Consider the following 18,156-nt stretch of genomic DNA (forward strand, 5'->3'; position numbering starts at 1 on the left):
GCCCAAATGTTCACGCAAAGAAAGAAGGCGTAACTTTTATTCTCGCTGTAGTATTGTTGTTGCCGCCGCCATGTCGTGAAGGCAATGTTTGCTTCGTTGTGAAAGCGAAACTACTTTGTTTGGCCTTCCAAAAGAGGACGATATCTGCTTCGTCATGCCTAGAGCTGATCCGTGCTGGTCGCTGAGGAAATACTTACAACTTCGCAACTTACAATACAACTTTGCGCTGTGGATCTCCGGATCGGCTTTCACCGTGGACGAAGCGGAGTCCAGGCCGGGGTCGTCACATGTGGTTGCCGCAGGCATCACAATATGGTAAGGGACGTAACATTTCCGTCACACGCTTGAGGAATTCGGCCAATCACAACGCACTGGATAAACTAGCCAATCACAGCACACCTCACTTTTCAGAACGATGAGCTTTGTAAAAATCGACGCGTTTCAGAAAGGCGGGGCATAGAGGAGAAACAATAATGTACAGTATGTGGAAAATAATGTGTTTTTTTAACTTTAAACCGCAAAAACACATTTAATTTCACCAAATACACAAAATAATGTTCTTTTTAGTAACATCATATGACCCCTTTAAAATCTACTAATTTGTAGACAAATATACATTTACAAAACTAAACTTTAAAATGTTTTAAATTGATAGGCCGGATAAGAATTTCTTAAATAATTTTTTTTGACAGTAAAAAAATGTGTTATTTTATAGTTTTAATGACTTTACCATTATTTTGTGTTAATTAGTAAAAATTAGATGTTTCCAAACTTTTGACTGGTTAGTGTACCTTTATTTATCCAGTATCAATTTTAGTAGAGAAGTAGCTTTAAAATAATCCTTTAAAAAGGTCAAGAGTCTTAAATGGGTTCTTGATACCAACATGAGCATGTGGTCTGCAAACAAAACAGGCTCCACTGAGATAACAAAAGCTTTACATTAAGATGATCAAGTGAGAGCATGCCATTACAACGGTCTCAAACTCTACAGTCACCTTTTTAGCAAAGCACTCAGTATTGGACAGAAAATAAACTCATCTAATGGAAATGGCCTCCCTGCCACACCAATGTGAGTTAAAAGGCGGCGTCATTTTCTAAAGAGCAAAGTGAATAAATGTGCACGTAGCAACGAATAGATAATTTAATATATGAAACATCTCACTTGCAATGAATAGATCTCAATGATCTTTGTCAAAGCATGTAATTGCAGCTGGTTTAGAACTCACATTTACCATGGCCGAGAAGTGCTAAACAAATCACAATTCTGAAAACAAAATAACAAATTACAAACGCAAATGCAAGTCTAAAAAACAAAATAACAATTCAGAAAGCACAACAACAATTCAGAAAACATTATAACAAGTCAGAAAACACAATGACAAATTCGAAAACAAAATAACAAGTCAGAAAACACAACGACAAATCCGAAAACAAATGAACAAGTCAGAAAACACAACGACAAATCACTTAGTGTAAATAGAATCCATTGCTAATACGAGATTTGAAAAGGGAGGAAAAAAAAGTTCGGCAAAAGATGGGCTCGAACCCGGGTCGATCGCGTCAAAAAGCCAATGTCACGCACTTATCCATCTGCGCCACCAAAGCTGATGTTTTACAGCCACTTTTAACTAAATGTAAATAGATACCCCGTATTTTTTATTCGGCGTGTCGTTGGCTTTTTGACGCGATCGACCCGGGATCCCGCCTTTTGCCGAACTTTTTTTCCCTCCCTTTTCAAATCTCGTATCATACCTACCTCTTCCGGTTTGTCTGATTTGTCGATGTGTTTTCTGACTTATTTTGTTTTCGAATTTGTCATTGTGTTTTCTGACTTGTTATAATGTTTTCTGAATTGTTGTTGTGTTTTCTGAATTGTTATTTTGTTTTTTAGACTTGCATTTGCGTTTGTAATTTATTTTGTTTTCAGAATTGTGATTTGTTTTGCACTTCTCGGCCACCGTACACATTGCTTAAGTGAACCTACTGCTGTTTTTTTTTTCTGAAAAGATTTCAGATTCGTTAAGACACGTTCATCATAACTCCATATTATGTGCTTAATAACACAGGGATATATATTTATAAACAATATTCATAATGTTGTTAGCAAAATCATAAAGAATATAATACTGAATCAGAGCAATACAGCATTATGGCTTTAGACATATGTCAGTGAAAAGAGTCTGTAAAAATCTAGCGGCTTAACTATTATAAATGAATGAGTAGAAATAGACATGTGTGTCAGTCTGCATGAAATTTTAAATATCTTGCAGAACATTATGCAAATCATTTCCTGGACAGTAGACAGTGCCAAACTGAATGAATCAATCAACCGTTGGTCTGGAGAAGAAAGTAGTCCAAATTCACCAACTGGACATTCTCCTTGTGATTCACTCACTTTTACTGGCCAGTCAGATTTATGACAGTATAAATTGTAAGTAATGTGTGTATAATATTACTGGTCAAATTAAATTAAATTTCTGGTCAAATGATCAAAAATAACACTTGAATAAAAAAAAAAAAAACTGTATTATAATAATCGCTTAGGAAATATATCACGTCTGACCTTGATCGGTTGCATTCTTTTGTTATGAAGTACTAGAATTTATAGGATAGTGTGCTGCAGAACAGTTACCTGCACAGCTTGGTTTTTATGAATCTGCACTGATGACTCCTAACCTTACATAAAATAATTATACAGCAGAAAAGTACAAAACAAGACAAACATGACCTCATCTTCAACTCAAGGGCACATGAAAGTTGAAATCTAAAGCAAGTATGCACATTGGCATGGTTGTATGGGTGCTTTAAACAAAGCAATCCTTTATTTTAGAGATAGCTTTTTGTCCTTCAATGGGAGCTCCACTTTGTTCACTGCAAAATGTTACTTCCTTGTACACATTGTAACAAGTAAATTTGCCATTGTTCAGTAGTAAACTATGCAGAATGTCATAGGAAAGGGCTGATCCTGGGAGAACGAGATAAAAAGTCAAATTTCCTGGAAATCATGCTATAAATGCGATTTTAAAATAACCATCATCAAAATATTTCTGGCAGTCCAATGGTTACATCAACAGTTTCTGTGAACTAAAACATGTAATGAACGTAATTTTCAACCGAACTGAGCTTAACTTTCAAGCAACATTATAAATCATTACATTTTGGCAAATAAAGTTTGGCAGGCACAAATAATGAGGAATTACATTGTGTGTGTGTGTGTGGCACATACAGAGCCTGTCCCTGTCCTCTTGTTTTATCGACAAGCTATTTTCACACTGAAGACTTGTAGCAGCGTATACATATTCTACAACATGTGAAATAAATGCTAAAATTTACAAGAAACCAGATGTTTGTGTCCCGATGCTTATTACCAACTACTTTTCCACTAAAAAATGCCATATCATTAATTATTCGAGTATTGCGTGCACAACAAGTGCACAGAAAAGTGTTACTATTTTCATATGATATGTATACACATTTTACATAACTATAACATAAACCCCCGGTTTCACAGACAAGGCTTAAACCTAGTCCCAGATTAAATGTACATCTGAGCTGTTTCAACTGAAAGAAACTTGCACTGATTGATCTTAAAACGTATCAGTGCCTTTGTTTTGTCTCAAGATGCACACCAGTAATGTTGTTTTTCTAAGGCATGTTAATAAAAATTACTTAAAGGGTTAGTTCACCCAAAAATGAAAATTAGGCTGTTTTTTACTCACCCCAGAGCCATCCTAGGTGTATATGACTTTCTTCTTACAGACGAATCCAGTCGGAGTTATATTAAAAATTGTCTTTGATCTTTCAAGCTGTTTAATGGCACTCAGTGGGTGTTTCGTCCATCAGTCCAAAAGAAGTTAAATAAAAAGCGACCATCCATTAAAAAAAAAGCGTCTCACACGGCTCAACAAAGGCCTCCTGTAGCAAATCGATGCATTTTTGTAAGAAAAATATCCATATTCAAAACTTAATAATCACTTTAATGTAGCTTGCGCCAACAGTTGTACACGGAAGCAGCTCCGGGCTGATGACGTATGAGTTCAGCGTTGCGCATGCGGCGGGGAGTCTCGTGAAAACCAACGTTTGTTAACAGGATCAAAGGAAGCAAAGTTTCCTTACTTTAGCAAAGGAAAACAAGTCTCCTCTTGGCTTATATCGAAATCCTCCGCTAGATTCAAGCGATTATTACGTTTTGAATATGGTTATTTTTCTTACAAAAACGCATCGATTCGCAACAGGAGGCCTTTGTTCACCCCCCGGAGCTGTGTGAGACACTTTTTTTTAAAGGATGGGCGCTTTTTATTTAACTTCTTTTGGACTGATGCATGCAACACCCGCTGAGTGGCATTAAACAGCTTGAAAGATCAAAGACAATTTTTTATATAACTCCGACATATACACCTAGGATGGCTCTGGGGTGAGTAAAACACAGCCCAATTTTCATTTTTGGGTGAACTAACCCTTTAAATGTCCTATTTGAACTATGGCCTAATCCTGGTTTAGTCTAAGAACTGTCTGTGAAACCGGGCCTAAAGCTGCTAAGCAAGTATGGATGGATTGGATTACGGGTCTAGGAAAGTGGAATAAAATTAACACCAAACTCAATTTCCCTATGGTATTTGTGAACAGTGTATGTACTGTACTGTACAATGAAATAGCATAGAACATATATCATAATTACATAGCTATTAATGCCCACTTGATATATAAGTGGGAATATGATGACAAGAAATCAAAAAGGTAAAGAAAGAACGAAAAAAAATAAAATAAAATCACCCCTGAATCAATGGACCCTTTGCCCACCAACAATGCATTGATGTTTAGATGACCCATCTAACATCAGTTTCTCCCTCTGTTTCCTTCTCTCTCAATCTTTTTATCCAACAAATAAGCATCCCAGTGAAGTGGTTCATGTGACCAGAGAAACAGGAGGTCAATTAAAAGACCACCTCACAGATGGTGTGAAAGGTAGCCAAAAGACAAAGAAGGAGTGAAGGAAAGAAAGGAGGCTCTGAAAATATCAGTAAGTGCTCCACTCTATCAGATGGGCCCAGTGGAGCAGAGGTATGAGAGTACTGGCAGGTTGACACCCCACCCCTGTCGCCCTTCACACGGTGTCATGTGTGTGTGAAGGGGCCGTTAGCAGAAGTGATCGTCCTCTTCATCTTTCATTCCCTTCAGCCTGAGCCTTGCAAAGTCCTCAAACACAAAGTCATCATCCTGTGAGAAATTACTGAAGACAAAAAGAAACGAGTTATGTTACACAAACAAACACACAAACGAGTTTCATTCTGTGAATGAGACACACAGCCAACTCACTTTGTTTCAAACTCTATGAGGTTGGCGTCCACAGGGACATCTGACTCTGGCACAGCTGTGGACGACAGGGATTAGAAAAGAATTAGGCAATCTGTGCAAAAGGAAAAGCATGCAAAACATAATTTCCCAAAGTTAAATCAAAACTACACCTACATTATCAAAACTCATCATACAAGACATATGCGAAAACATGTTCATAATAATTCAGTAATATCAAGTTGATATGATAATCAATCATTCAAAATTGAACAATACTACCAGTATTATGTTTAAAGCTAGCATGGACAATGCTAATTTGCGGAACATGCATATTTTTATATACACATTCATATATCATGTTTAATGTAATGCTGACATTGTTACTCAAAACAACTTTGCATAAATATAATGTAATAATAATAAAAATCAATTATTTAAAACCATTTATAATAACAATAATAATAATCTCACTAAATAATCAGACTACACCAATACAACAACAACATACTACTACTACTACTACTAATTATTATTATTATATTGTTGTTGTTCTACTGGTGTAGTCTAATGATTATTGAGTTATTGTTTCAAAAAGCAGAAAAAAGGTAGTTATCAGACATTTAAAAAATATAAAATACATATTTCTATATGGGTCAAGTGTATAATAATAATAATAATAATAATAATAATAATACATTGTTTTTAAGTTGTTGCTGTTGTTTTATTGTGACAAAACCCCCCAGAAAAAGTTATAATTAAATATCAGCTATCAGATATTTCAATATACATGTTTAAAAATGATCAATAATGAGATTATATAAAATAAAATGAATGTATAATGACATAAACTTGAGCTGGTACCTGACTGCGGTCTAGAGTTGGGCTGTTCGGAGGGCTTTGGGTGCATCAAGACAAAAGGCAGCTCCACCGACACATCACTAACAAAACAGAAGTGTTTGGATTCAGTGCTATGATGTTCTGTACAAATATACAAGTCTGAATTATTTCTTTATCAAATGACATATTCACCCTCCACGAGACACCACAAGCTTGACTTTAACTCTGTAGGAAACCAAGATTCCCAGGACCTCCTTATTGGACACATCCTTTACTCTGTAAGCACAGGGAAACACATGCTGAATGTACAGAGAGATTACAAAAACCAAACCAGCTGTTTGAGAGGTTCTGCTCGAGGGTTTATGGACACATGGGTTGGGTTAACTCTGTAAGAACGAAAACCTCTAAATGTACTAAAGCTCAAAATGCTTTGCCTTTGCATGTGATGAACGGGTGTCAGCTGAAGGCCACTTACATGGTACTGGAGGCCAAGTTGGTGTCTTCATGTTTTAGCTGTCCATCCAGAGCCAGACCCCTCTTCTCTCTGTTATTGCTCAGTGTGGGAGTGAGTGTGTACACCTTACAGAATGTGGAGCTGGGTGACATCTGGTCACTGCACACGGCAAAAACAAAAGAGAGTGAGTCTTGTGCCTTATGCATATTAGAAAAACAAGCATTGACCATATTGTGCAACTTTTTTTAGTCTTCAGTACTAGAAATAGGTTAAAATTGTATATGGTGAAAATTGTGGGTAAATGTATTTTTGGGGGTGAATGGAGGTAAAATTAATCTATAATTAAAACGAAAAATAAAGTATACAAATAAAAGGTTAATTTTAAATATTAACAAATACTGTAAGTATTTAAATAATACTACAATAACACTGATAGTGAGACTGTACAGAAAACAAGGCAAAATCTATATTGGAACTTTGGATCGATTTCAATCTACTTCATCTACATAGTAGTCTATTATTCCAGGTAACCACTAGAGGGTGCTATGGGGTCTGTGGAAAAGATAAAAAATATATATACTTTTTTTTTTTTACAGACATTATTACATTTTCATTCTGATTTCTAAACAATAGAAATCACTTGATCAAATCAAAAAGTATTTTATCTTACTGACAGTAAAGACAAAAAAAAAAAACCTTTATAGTAAATTTGCCTCTATAGATTGCCTCTCGTAAGAAGATTATATTTGAGGGTCTGTGGCATCAAAACTTTAAAAAATCCCTACTGTAAGTGATGGTAGCTGTTCTAGAACTAATAAACCAATACTCACAATCACATAATAAACCACATAATACTAAGCTTTCTGCGTCACATATAAGGGCTGCCAACTGAACATGCAAAAAGACTGACAAGCTCCTCAAAGTCTTCTGGCTAAATAAAAGAATCTGGTCAGAGACTGCTGTTTACAGAGTCTAGAGCTTTCAAACGTGTGACATTTAAGGACACCTAATTCAGTGTTCCTTATCAGATCATAAGGACATGTCTGTGTGCCAATCCATAGCAATCCCATAAAGCATCTTGCATGTGTTGGATTAGGCAGCGCTTTGGATGAGATCAGAAAAGACTATCTAGTTTGACAAACTGTAAACTGGAGTTTATGGGGACATAAACAATGCTTTAGGACTAAAGATCAGGAGAACATATGGTGAAGAAAAGACAACAGATAAATAGGAAAAGAGATATATTCAAGTATCTTTAGTATGCTACCCATACATCATTTGTTTATCTGAGTTAGTCAAAAAAGCTGAATACAGGGCAACCATCCGGGTCAATCAAGCTAGAAGCTAAACTAGCAGTTGACCTAAAAAAACAGAACAGCTCCGGACAATACAAAAAGCAAAAAGGACAGCTACAATCCTTATTTTGGGGGGTAAAAGAGGAGCAACAATGCCTCATCTCATGGAGAGGTTGGAAAAAAGGGGTCCAAGAGTCATCATCTACAACCAGGGATGGGCTCAGGGTCACAGGAGCCAAACCAACAGTTAGATATGAGACTCACCGTGATGAATGTCGGCCCACAGACTTGCTGTAGGTGTCATGGGAGTAAAGAACCACATCTGTAACCTGTAGCACTGAGAGAGAACAGTCTTCGTAGTCCTATCAGCACTAAAAGACTACTGACTATGAGGCGAGACTGGACCATCATGGGACTGTCAGCAGAGGGACGAAGGGATCGAGGCAATTGGTGTCACGTCAAAGGGATGCTACTATTAAAAGCCGGAATGAACACTACAGAAAGGCTGAGAAGGCCATAGACCGGTCCAACTTTAAGCTATTAACAAGGGTAGAGTCGCTCTTGGGTATTTGGAGGGGAAGGAGCAAAGCTTTTTAACAAGAATAAACTGGAGTTTCCACAGAACAGGTGATTTCACAAGCATGGCTTCAGCTTTAGCAACAGTTTGATTCAACGGGTGAAAATATTTCGAGGCACCTTGGTAATGTACACTAAACATTAAAGGGACAGGCCACCCAAAAATAAAAATTCAGTCCTCATTTACTCAACCTCATGTGGTTCCATACCCGTATGACTTTCTTTCTACTGTGGAAGACAAAACCCTTTTGGTTCCCCTTGACTTCCATTATATTTTTGACCATACAATGGAAGTCATTCTTCAGTGTTCCACAGAAGAAAGTCAGAGGTTTGGAATGACAAGAGGTTCAGTTCAGTCAATGACGATAATTTTTATCTTTGGGTGGACTATCCCTTTAATTGCTACGAATCTATTCTGACCACACAAAAACCTTGGTGAGATGCATATTAAACACACTCCTACTTTACAGCAACAAAGGCTGAGCAAGAAGAGACGACTGAGGTAAAATCAAAAGCAAGACCCTTTAAATCAGAAGAGATCATACGGAAAGATGACGGAGGACTGAATATGAGGGAGGTGAAGATGGGGCAGAGTACTAGAGAGAGATGGAGAAAGTGGAACAGAGGGCTACTTACTCGGCTTCTACCTGAGCCACAGGACATTTGTACTGTGCGGTGCTGAACAAACAGATATCGGCATACTGTCGTACTGTGGGGAGAGAGCAGGGATACACTGCGGGGTTACCAGGGTCAGGAGGGAGCTTAAACAAACCAAACAATTAAATCACAGGCGGGACAGCTGACATTCACACTAAACCACACGAGCACAAGAGGACCTCAAGAGAAAACGTGAGAAAAGAAGATCTAAACAACACAAGAACAGATAAAAACACATTACAATCACATACATGTGTACCGTGCAGTAAGCATTGTTCCCGTGAAGTCAACATGACATCAAAATGAAATAAACTAGTTTTAAAAGTTTGGGGTCAATATTATTTTATTTGCTGAATAAAATAGGAATTAAATTGACCAAAAGTGATAGTTATGACATGTAAAACGTTACAAAAGATCCTTATTTCAAATAAATGCTGTTCTTTTGAACTTTCTAAACTAGAAAAAAATTCCATCACAAGTTCCACAAAAATATTAAGCATCTCAACTGTTTTCAAGATTGATTATAAGAAATGTTTCTTGAGCACCAAATCAGCATGTTAGAATGATTTCTGAAAGATTGCATGACGCTGTATAACTGCTAAAAGTCAGCTTCATCACAGGAATAAATTACATTTTAAAAAATTAAAACAGAAAGCAGTTATTTTAAATTGTAATAATATTTCACAATATTACTGTTTTTACTGTATTTATGATCAAATAAAAGTATAAGAGTCTTAATAAAATCTTACCGACCCCAAACGTTTAAAAAGAAGAGTACCTGATATTTTTTCAATATCCAGTAAATATAATTAGTTAATACCAATAGATATTAAATATCCGGTTTCACTCATTTCATGTTGACTTTTGAGACACAAACTACAACCACAGCTCAGCACAGAAAAAACACACCTGTGAGCTACTAGGATAATTTAAAATTCTGTCACAGATGAATTATGAAACAGTGGCACCATCTTTGTGAAGTAAACAACATTTATCTGTAGTAAACATCTGAGTGCGCACGAGATACAGATGCAGGACAAAAGCAACAGGAAAGGAAAAGGGGAAGAGGAAAGGATTTAAGCTAGCTGATGTTAGCACTTCTAAATGCAACTCTAAAACATAAAAACATTAAACACTCAGTGAAAAATGTTCAGTGTTTTTACTTGCGAGTTGTAAATGATTGTAGCATTTACTGTAAATACAAGTAAAAAAAAAAAAAAAACAATAAAATGTTCACCTCACCAGAGATTTTAATTCGTTTAACTGTTTTGGTGGAGTTGTTGGTGACATGAACGTTAACACTGATAGGTTCACCATGGTAGTAGAGCTGAAAAGAAGAAGGAAATTAAATCAATCCCTTTAATAAATGTGCTTAATATTTAACTTAATTTGCTTTTACTTAGTAGTACTTATTTTGCACTATTTGTTTTATACACTCAGGCAATAAAGTAAACTTGGCTGAAAAATGAAACTAAAAGAGCAACTTCAATAGCAGCCGAGTAAAAAGATATCAATACTTGACAATCAATAAATTATTAGCGGAGATCAACAGAAGAAGTCTGCCTGTGGCTAGATGCATGTTCACACCTCTTTATCTAGCGAGGCCTCGAGGTGAAGGGAGCGGTCAGACATAAGGAAGCTGCGTGTGGTCTCCACCATTGGCTGTGGACCAGGCTTCTCTGGAGCGTATTGCACCTTGCGAATGACCAACCGCACCGAGTTCCTGTTAAGCAGAGGCCAGTTAGAAACAAATTCTGTTGTACTGACATTGCAAAGACACATAACATTTCTCCATCCGAGTAAAGATGTACATTACCATTCAAAAGTTTGGGTCTGTAATTTTTGAATGTTTTAGAAAAAAGTCTATAAGTCTATAAACTTTATTGTGAAATATTATTACAATTTAAAATAACTGTTTTCTATTTTATAGATATTTTAACATGTAATTTAATCCTGTGATGGCAAATCTTTAGTGTCACATGATCCTCACATAATACACTGATTAAGTGCTCAAGAAAAAATTCTTATTATTATCAATGTTGAAAACAGTTGTGCTGCTTAATATTTCTTTGGAAATCATGATACTTTTTTCCAGGATACTTTGATGAATAGAAAGTCTTTTTTCTTTTAAAGCAGCATTTCTTTGAAATGGAAGTCTTTCCTGACACTTTTGATCAATTTAATACATCCTTGCTGAAAAAAGTATAAATGTGACCCTGGACCACAAAACCAGTCATAAGGGTCATTATTTTTTCAAAACTGAGATTTAGGATAGGACAATATTTGGCAGACATACAACTATTTGAAAATCTGGAATCTGAGGGTGCAAAAAAAATCAAAATATTGAGAAAATAGTCTTTAAAGTTATCCAAATGAAGTTCTTAGCAATGCATATTACTAATCAAAAATTAAGTTTCGATATATTTATGGTAGGAAATTTACAAAATATCTTCATGGAACATGATCTTTACTTAATATCCTAATGATTTTTGGCATAAAAGAAAAATCAATAATTTTGACCCATACTATGTTTTCTTGGCTATTAAAAATTTAAAATAGAATTATACCCAAGCGACCTAAGACTGGTTTTGTGGTCCAGGGTCACAAATTTCTTTAGAAAAAAAGAAAGAAAGAAAAATAAATAATAATAATAATAAGAAGCAATAATGCACCGGTAAATATTTCCAATATATTGTACCTGATAAGTAAACTGGCCACTCAATGTAAATAAACAGTGAAAAAAGAAAAGAAACTCACAAGAAGCGACACTTTACCGTTTGTGAGTCTTCTCATCCACAGTTTTGGCACAGAATGCCCTGACCTCAAAGTCAACTCCGCATGCCTAAAAGTCAAAATACAGGGATAAATGACCACTTAAAGGAAAGAAAAGGCATTTTAAACAAAGTGTGCCTGCAATAAAATGTTTAAGGAAATGCTAAACTCAACCTAACTATTTTCCTTTGATCACTCATTTATTTCTGAATGTAGTTCCACATTTTTTTCCCTCTGCACAACATGCTAATGAGAGGGTGTCAATTATGCAAGAGTAGGCAGATCGTGTGTGACGCGCTTGAGCGTTTGCCTGCGCATGTGTATTAACTTCATCAGTCAAGGTGACTGATTATTATCTTACACTTTTTCATAGGGTTAGTTTTGTAGCTCTGTTAAACGGAAAAAGTGACTTTACGTAGGCCATACTGGATTTTCACCATGCATTTCCTGTCAGCTTGAAAGCCGCGCCCCCAGCAATGACATGACCCCGACCAAGCCCATGGTTGACACCCTCTCATTAGCATGTTGTGCAGAGGAAAAATAAATGCGGAATTACATTCAGAAATAAATGAGTGATCAAAGGAAAATAAATAGGATGAGTTTAGCATTTCCTTAAACATTTTCCATTTGTCCACCAATTTATTTAATTTATTTGCCTACTTTAATCACGTTTAATTATTTCTATATGTATTTAAACAAGAATTTGTGTATTTATACAGACATTTATTTATTTATTTGCATATTTATTTATTTATTTGTGTATTTATTTATTTATTGTTTTTGCAGGTTTCGTCCTCCATAGCTTAGGGATACACTGGTTAATTAAAAAGTCGACTAGTTTAAGTTGATTTTGAAAAAATGTAGCTTTGCACATTCCTAGCCTCATTACCTTTCCTGTGTCCTCTGGGCCGGGCTGTAAAGTCACTGAGCAGGGAAGGTTCTGAGGAATCTGTTCAACAAATAAAATTACTTTAGCAAACTAACTTGGTCACAATCTGGTCACTCACACAAAGTGAATATAAAATTCTAATAGTGTCACACAGGAAAGTTTTTAGCGAATTTCACTGGGTCTGTAAAGTTTCCACTTTTACTCTGGTGTGTAGAAGAGTATCAATAATAGTCTTACATTCAAATCTGCTTCCCTCTAGATATACACTGGCTCAAAACACATATGTACAGCTGAACATTACAAGCACTGAAATGTGTAAGTGAAAGAAAAGGCAAAAGTAAAGAGTCACCGTGAAGTTGAAGGGATATGCGTTCTGGCCCAGCTTCTTGAGCAGTCTCTCCTGTAGGCGACTGAGAGGTTTGCGCTCCTCAGGCAGAGGGGGATATGCCTGGAAGCTGGAAATGAAGAGATCCTTTCGGAAAGACAGGCCCAGCACGTCCAGATCTTCACGGCCATAACGGAAGGCACACGTCAGGGTCACGAACACTGGTAAAAAGGCACAGAGCAGTGGGTAAACTGTTTTGATTAAAATAATTTATTGTAAAAAAAAAGAGAATCATTACATAAAATTCATTACAGGCAGCACAAAAAAACTGGAGATACAGTAAATCAATATGTGTTACCTTTTCTGTCTTTAAGGTATTCTGGGTCAATCAAGAGCACCCCATCTAAAGTGAGTAAGAAGAGCGAAAAGACAGACTAAGAGAAACCGCAAGGGTACCAGTAAAAATAATACTGGGGCTGTCAAATTAGTCCTTTATTTCAGTAAAACTTTTTTTTAAATAAATAATATTACTAAAAATTTAAAATTTAGTAGTAAGGAATTTTCCTTAAAAAAAAAAAAAATTTTATTTATTTATATACACTGTGAGTCCACAGTCTGCACAGTATTTGAACAGCATTAACTAAAAAATATATGTGCAAAATAATATGATGTGATTCATAGAACACAAAGTAAAAACTAAAAATATTTTGCATATTTACTACCATTCAAAAGTTTGATGTCAGTATTTTTTTAAAATAAATTAATACTTTTATTCAGCAAGGACACATTAAATTTGTGACAGTAAAGACACTTAAGGTTACAAAAGATTTCTATTTCAAATAAATGTTGTTAATTTCAACTTTCTATTCATCAGAGAATCCTGTAATTCTCTGAAAAACTTACGTGTTTTCCGCAAAAATATTAAGCAGTACAACTGTTTTCAACACTGGTAATAATAAGAAATGTGTCTTGAGCACCAAATCAGCATATTAGAATAAGTTCTGAAGGATCATGTGACACTGAAGTAATGGCTGCTGAAAATTCAGCTTTGCCATCACAGGCATAAATTACAATTCAAAATACATAAAAATAGAAATCAGATATTTTAAATTGTAATAATATTTCACAGTATTACTGTTTATTGATTAAATAAATGCAACATTGGTGAGCATAACCAGACAAGAATAAAAAAAAAAAAAACAAAACAAAGAAGTAAATCTTACCAACCTCCAACTTTTGAACGGTAGGTTTAGAAAGGCACTCCAAAAGATTTTAAGATCACAGAGGCCATTAACACAGCATTATACCAATTATCTTGTATCTTGTAATTAGCTTGTACAAGATTACCATTACAATATGTAATACTCCTGATAGAGCTAATCTCCCCGCACAAATAAAATGAGTGAAACGTCTATATCTCCCCGACTGTCGTCTCCCGTGACCGGCTGCCATGCAACAGGGAGTGAGAGATGTTCCCTCCAAAGGGTGGAACCAAAAATCTCATAGCAACATCATAGTTTTTTTTTTTATAACATAGTTGTTAAGCATGTATAAGCACAAAGCATTATGTCCATCAACATCAACTGCCTCCACAAAGACACAACTCCTCAACAATAGTTCATTGATGTTACTAAGACATGAAAGGAAGTCGAGTGGTTCAACCAAAAACTCCCAAGATGTTTTGAGCGGGAACTCCCATCTGACTTACCTACAGGGTCCACGTGGTCTAGATGATCCACAAAGTCCCTCTTCCCCAAGTATACTGTGAGCTGGAAAGAGTAAAATCAGAGGCAAGCACAAGTTTGAACATGCTACACAAAAGACCCTAGAGATAACGCAAAAAGCATGCAGTGCCTCTAATCAAGGAACTCGCACACAAACAATTTAACAAACAGCCCAAGGCATGCCACGCTGACCCCCAGATGATCTACTCCCTTCCTGAAGACAACTCTTCTAGACGGCGTGATGTTGAAACACACATCCTCCACATGCAACACGCTTTCCATTATAGAGAATGAAAGCGAGAGATGAGATGAGGGGATAGAGATAAGGCAGGGAGGAAAATGGCCCGAATGCAAGCCGAGAGAAAGAGATTATAGAGGAAATAATGCTGTGATAACCAAAACTGTACTGATAAAGAAATAGTCAAACGAAGAATGAAAAGACAAAAGCAAACAAACAACCAAATACATCATAAAACATTTTTACATGTTTAAAGACACACAATTAAAAGGAGCTTAAAGAAGTGAACAGGAAGAGAAAGACTAAGAGAGATGGATAGAAAATGAGGGAGGAGAAGCAAGAGAGAGACCGAAAAGGGAAGGAAAAGGTCCATTGAGACCTCTGAAGAGCCCACCTTCCACCTCGTAACATACTCTGGGGAATCTTACCTTGCAGTTGGGGCTGGACTTCTTGAAGACTCTGTAATAAGGGGAAAGAGAGAACGTCATTAAAACTGATGTCTTTAGCAGCATGGAAGTCTAAAGAAAAGATTAACTGCACAAGTTCCATGGTGGTATTTCAGAAAGACCAGGGCAATGCAATGCCAAATCCAGTAAATCAGAAAGGCTTTGTATTCAAAATGAAGCTCAGTTTACACTATTCTGCAGCGTGTGGAATTCAACAGAATATGAAATATCACTTTTACTTTTTTTTCATCCATTAAGGGTACAAATTCAACGCCTGACAAGTGCCAAATGCAAGAAACTGAAGAAACAAAATAAAATTAAATAAATAAAAATTAAAAACAGTCGGCCAATAACTTTATCAGGAACCAAAATAGTTTAAACTAAACAAAAAATAAAATCAGCAATGTTTTATAAAGGGAAGAAAACAAAATATTTACACGGAAATTAATTAAAAAAAAATTAATAAATCAATACAACTAGAAATGATCCAAAGATAAAAACAAAAACAAATTTACTATTAACTAATTTGAAATTGAAAATTAAACTATTATTATAATTATAATTATGAGCCCTGACTGAAAGTGACACTGGGGGATAAAAAAAAAAAAAAATCACTTTCATGGCCAGTAAGAAATATTCAGATCACCTAACATTAGCAGTTGTGGTAAAAAGTTACATTAGGATCCCGTATCCGTCATTATAAGGCATAAAAACATAAGAAAGTGACCACCTGTGGTTAACCAATTTAATTAGTCAAATATTATCTGTGGTTACATGGGCAAACATACAAAGTCTCATAAGAATGAGCCTCATTTTTCCCTGGGATCAAGAGACAGAAGATGAGAGGAGGGACAGAAAGGGCAGAAGCATGACAAAAGGAAGGAAAGAAAGAAATGATGAAAAACTGACCGACCAAAGAGGCTGCAAACAGAAAGCAGCTGGACAAAAGGAAAGGAAAGAGACTCAGGCGGAGATGGACAAAGGAAGAACATAAAACAGTAAATGGGATGAACGCAGCTGCCCAGCTAAAGCGAGAGCAAAAGAGAATGAACAAGAGAGTTAGAGAGCTCACAAAAGAGACTGTAGGTGTCAGTGACTCATCTGAATGTGGGAAAATATGAAATAGACAGAGACAGAACATGAAAGAGTGGCTAAAAGATAAAGGGAAGCCAAAAAGATTATGAAGAGAAGGCAAAAATAAAAATCAATATAGGGTTAAATGAACAGTCTGTCATCATTTACTCATGTCGTTCCAAAACCTATATCACTTTCTTTAGTGGAACACAAAAGGAACAATTTCAATAATCACTGGTCATTCTTTCCCATGCCATTACAAAGAATGAAATCTACAGGGTTTAAGCTACAAAATGGACCCAGAAACACCATAACAGAATCGGAAACAAAAAAAATCTAATAAGTCAAGTCAAGTCAAGTCTGCTTTATTGTCAATTCTTCCACATGTACAGCACATACACACAGACAATTGAAATTGCGTTACTCTCAGACCCTTGGTGCATACAGATAACACTAACAGTAGAACATAAATACAGATAGATACAGATTTAAATATAAAATACAACTATACAATAAAATGTTTATTATTATAATAATAATAATTATTATTATTATTATTCTTCAAAATATTATTTTTCTTTTATTATTTAAATTACAAAAATTAACACATCAATAAAGAAATATATTACTATCGCAATAATACTACTGCACTGTAAAATAAAAGATTTAATAATAATAAAATATTAAAAACCTCTTTCGTTGACAACAGGTTTATTAAATGATTGTCATCATACTACAAATATATTACGCCACAAGCTTGTGCAATGCTGTCGAAACCTACAGTATCCATGCATGTGATAAACATATTTAAAATGTATTTGAAAATGCAGAATTTTTTCTTCTATTTTATAAAATTCACATGGGTCATGCTTCAGGTTAAAAAAGAAAAACGTGTACACGGGATAGGGCTGGGTATCGAGTTCGGAAACAGCGCATCTCACAGCAACCAGCCGATTCATTGCTGATTGATTCTGTGTTTTGAACGAATCGGTTGAATCAAAGTTTCATTAGCCCACGCATAAACATCTGATGAATCTACCATTTGAACGAATCGTTTGAATAAACGACTCAATGACTCACTCATTAAACACTACTGGCACTGGCGTTTTAATTTCGTTGAAAAGTATCATTTCCACCATCATGTTTGTATATTCAAATATATTTAAAATAATCTCATAATAATTAATTAATGCAGTTGTATTTTTCAGTGTAAATGATTTAATTTGATAACGAACACGGAAATATCACAACCTTGAGAGAAATAAAGGAAGGACAGGGTTATAGTCACTGTTATTGTGTACATAACAAAACTACGCAAAAGACATGTGGAAAGTGACGTTTTGTCTTGGTCAATGCATCTCTTGTTATTTTAAATACAGCAGAGGTTATCATGAGAGATTTTCCCCAGCCCTCACATTTTTAAATGCAAAAGAACTGCAAACTTATCTAACCCGTTACTTTCCATAAAAAGTCACACTTTAGTGTAATTATGTACTTTTATTAAAGGGGTCATATGATGCTGCTAAAAAGAACATTATTTTGTGTATTTGGTGTAATGAAATGTGTTTATGCGG

At 35.5% G+C, this 18,156-nt stretch overlaps 1 protein-coding gene across 1 annotated transcript in view; it reads right to left on the minus strand.

Annotated features, from left to right (window-relative positions):
- Nucleotides 1-4,468: 4,468 nt before the first annotated feature.
- arrb2b (arrestin, beta 2b) overlaps nt 4,469-18,156 on the minus strand; it is a 49,152-nt gene continuing 35,464 nt past the window's right edge. Inside the window, exons 2-15 of the mRNA XM_016460022.1 lie at nt 15,491-15,521; nt 14,809-14,869; nt 13,459-13,503; nt 13,125-13,321; nt 12,776-12,835; nt 11,889-11,956; nt 10,702-10,837; nt 10,357-10,441; nt 9,094-9,166; nt 6,608-6,745; nt 6,325-6,408; nt 6,157-6,233; nt 5,317-5,371; nt 4,469-5,230 (exon numbers count right to left, since the gene is read on the minus strand). Of these exons, the coding sequence (XP_016315508.1) occupies nt 5,137-5,230; nt 5,317-5,371; nt 6,157-6,233; nt 6,325-6,408; nt 6,608-6,745; nt 9,094-9,166; nt 10,357-10,441; nt 10,702-10,837; nt 11,889-11,956; nt 12,776-12,835; nt 13,125-13,321; nt 13,459-13,503; nt 14,809-14,869; nt 15,491-15,521 (1,204 nt within the window). The 3' untranslated portion in view covers nt 4,469-5,136. The remainder of the gene's footprint in view (nt 5,231-5,316; nt 5,372-6,156; nt 6,234-6,324; nt 6,409-6,607; nt 6,746-9,093; nt 9,167-10,356; nt 10,442-10,701; nt 10,838-11,888; nt 11,957-12,775; nt 12,836-13,124; nt 13,322-13,458; nt 13,504-14,808; nt 14,870-15,490; nt 15,522-18,156) is intronic.

Source organism: Sinocyclocheilus anshuiensis, unplaced genomic scaffold (assembly GCF_001515605.1).
Source record: "Sinocyclocheilus anshuiensis isolate Anshui unplaced genomic scaffold, SAMN03320099.WGS_v1.1 scaffold337, whole genome shotgun sequence".
Classification (NCBI taxonomy): domain Eukaryota; kingdom Metazoa; phylum Chordata; class Actinopteri; order Cypriniformes; family Cyprinidae; genus Sinocyclocheilus; species Sinocyclocheilus anshuiensis.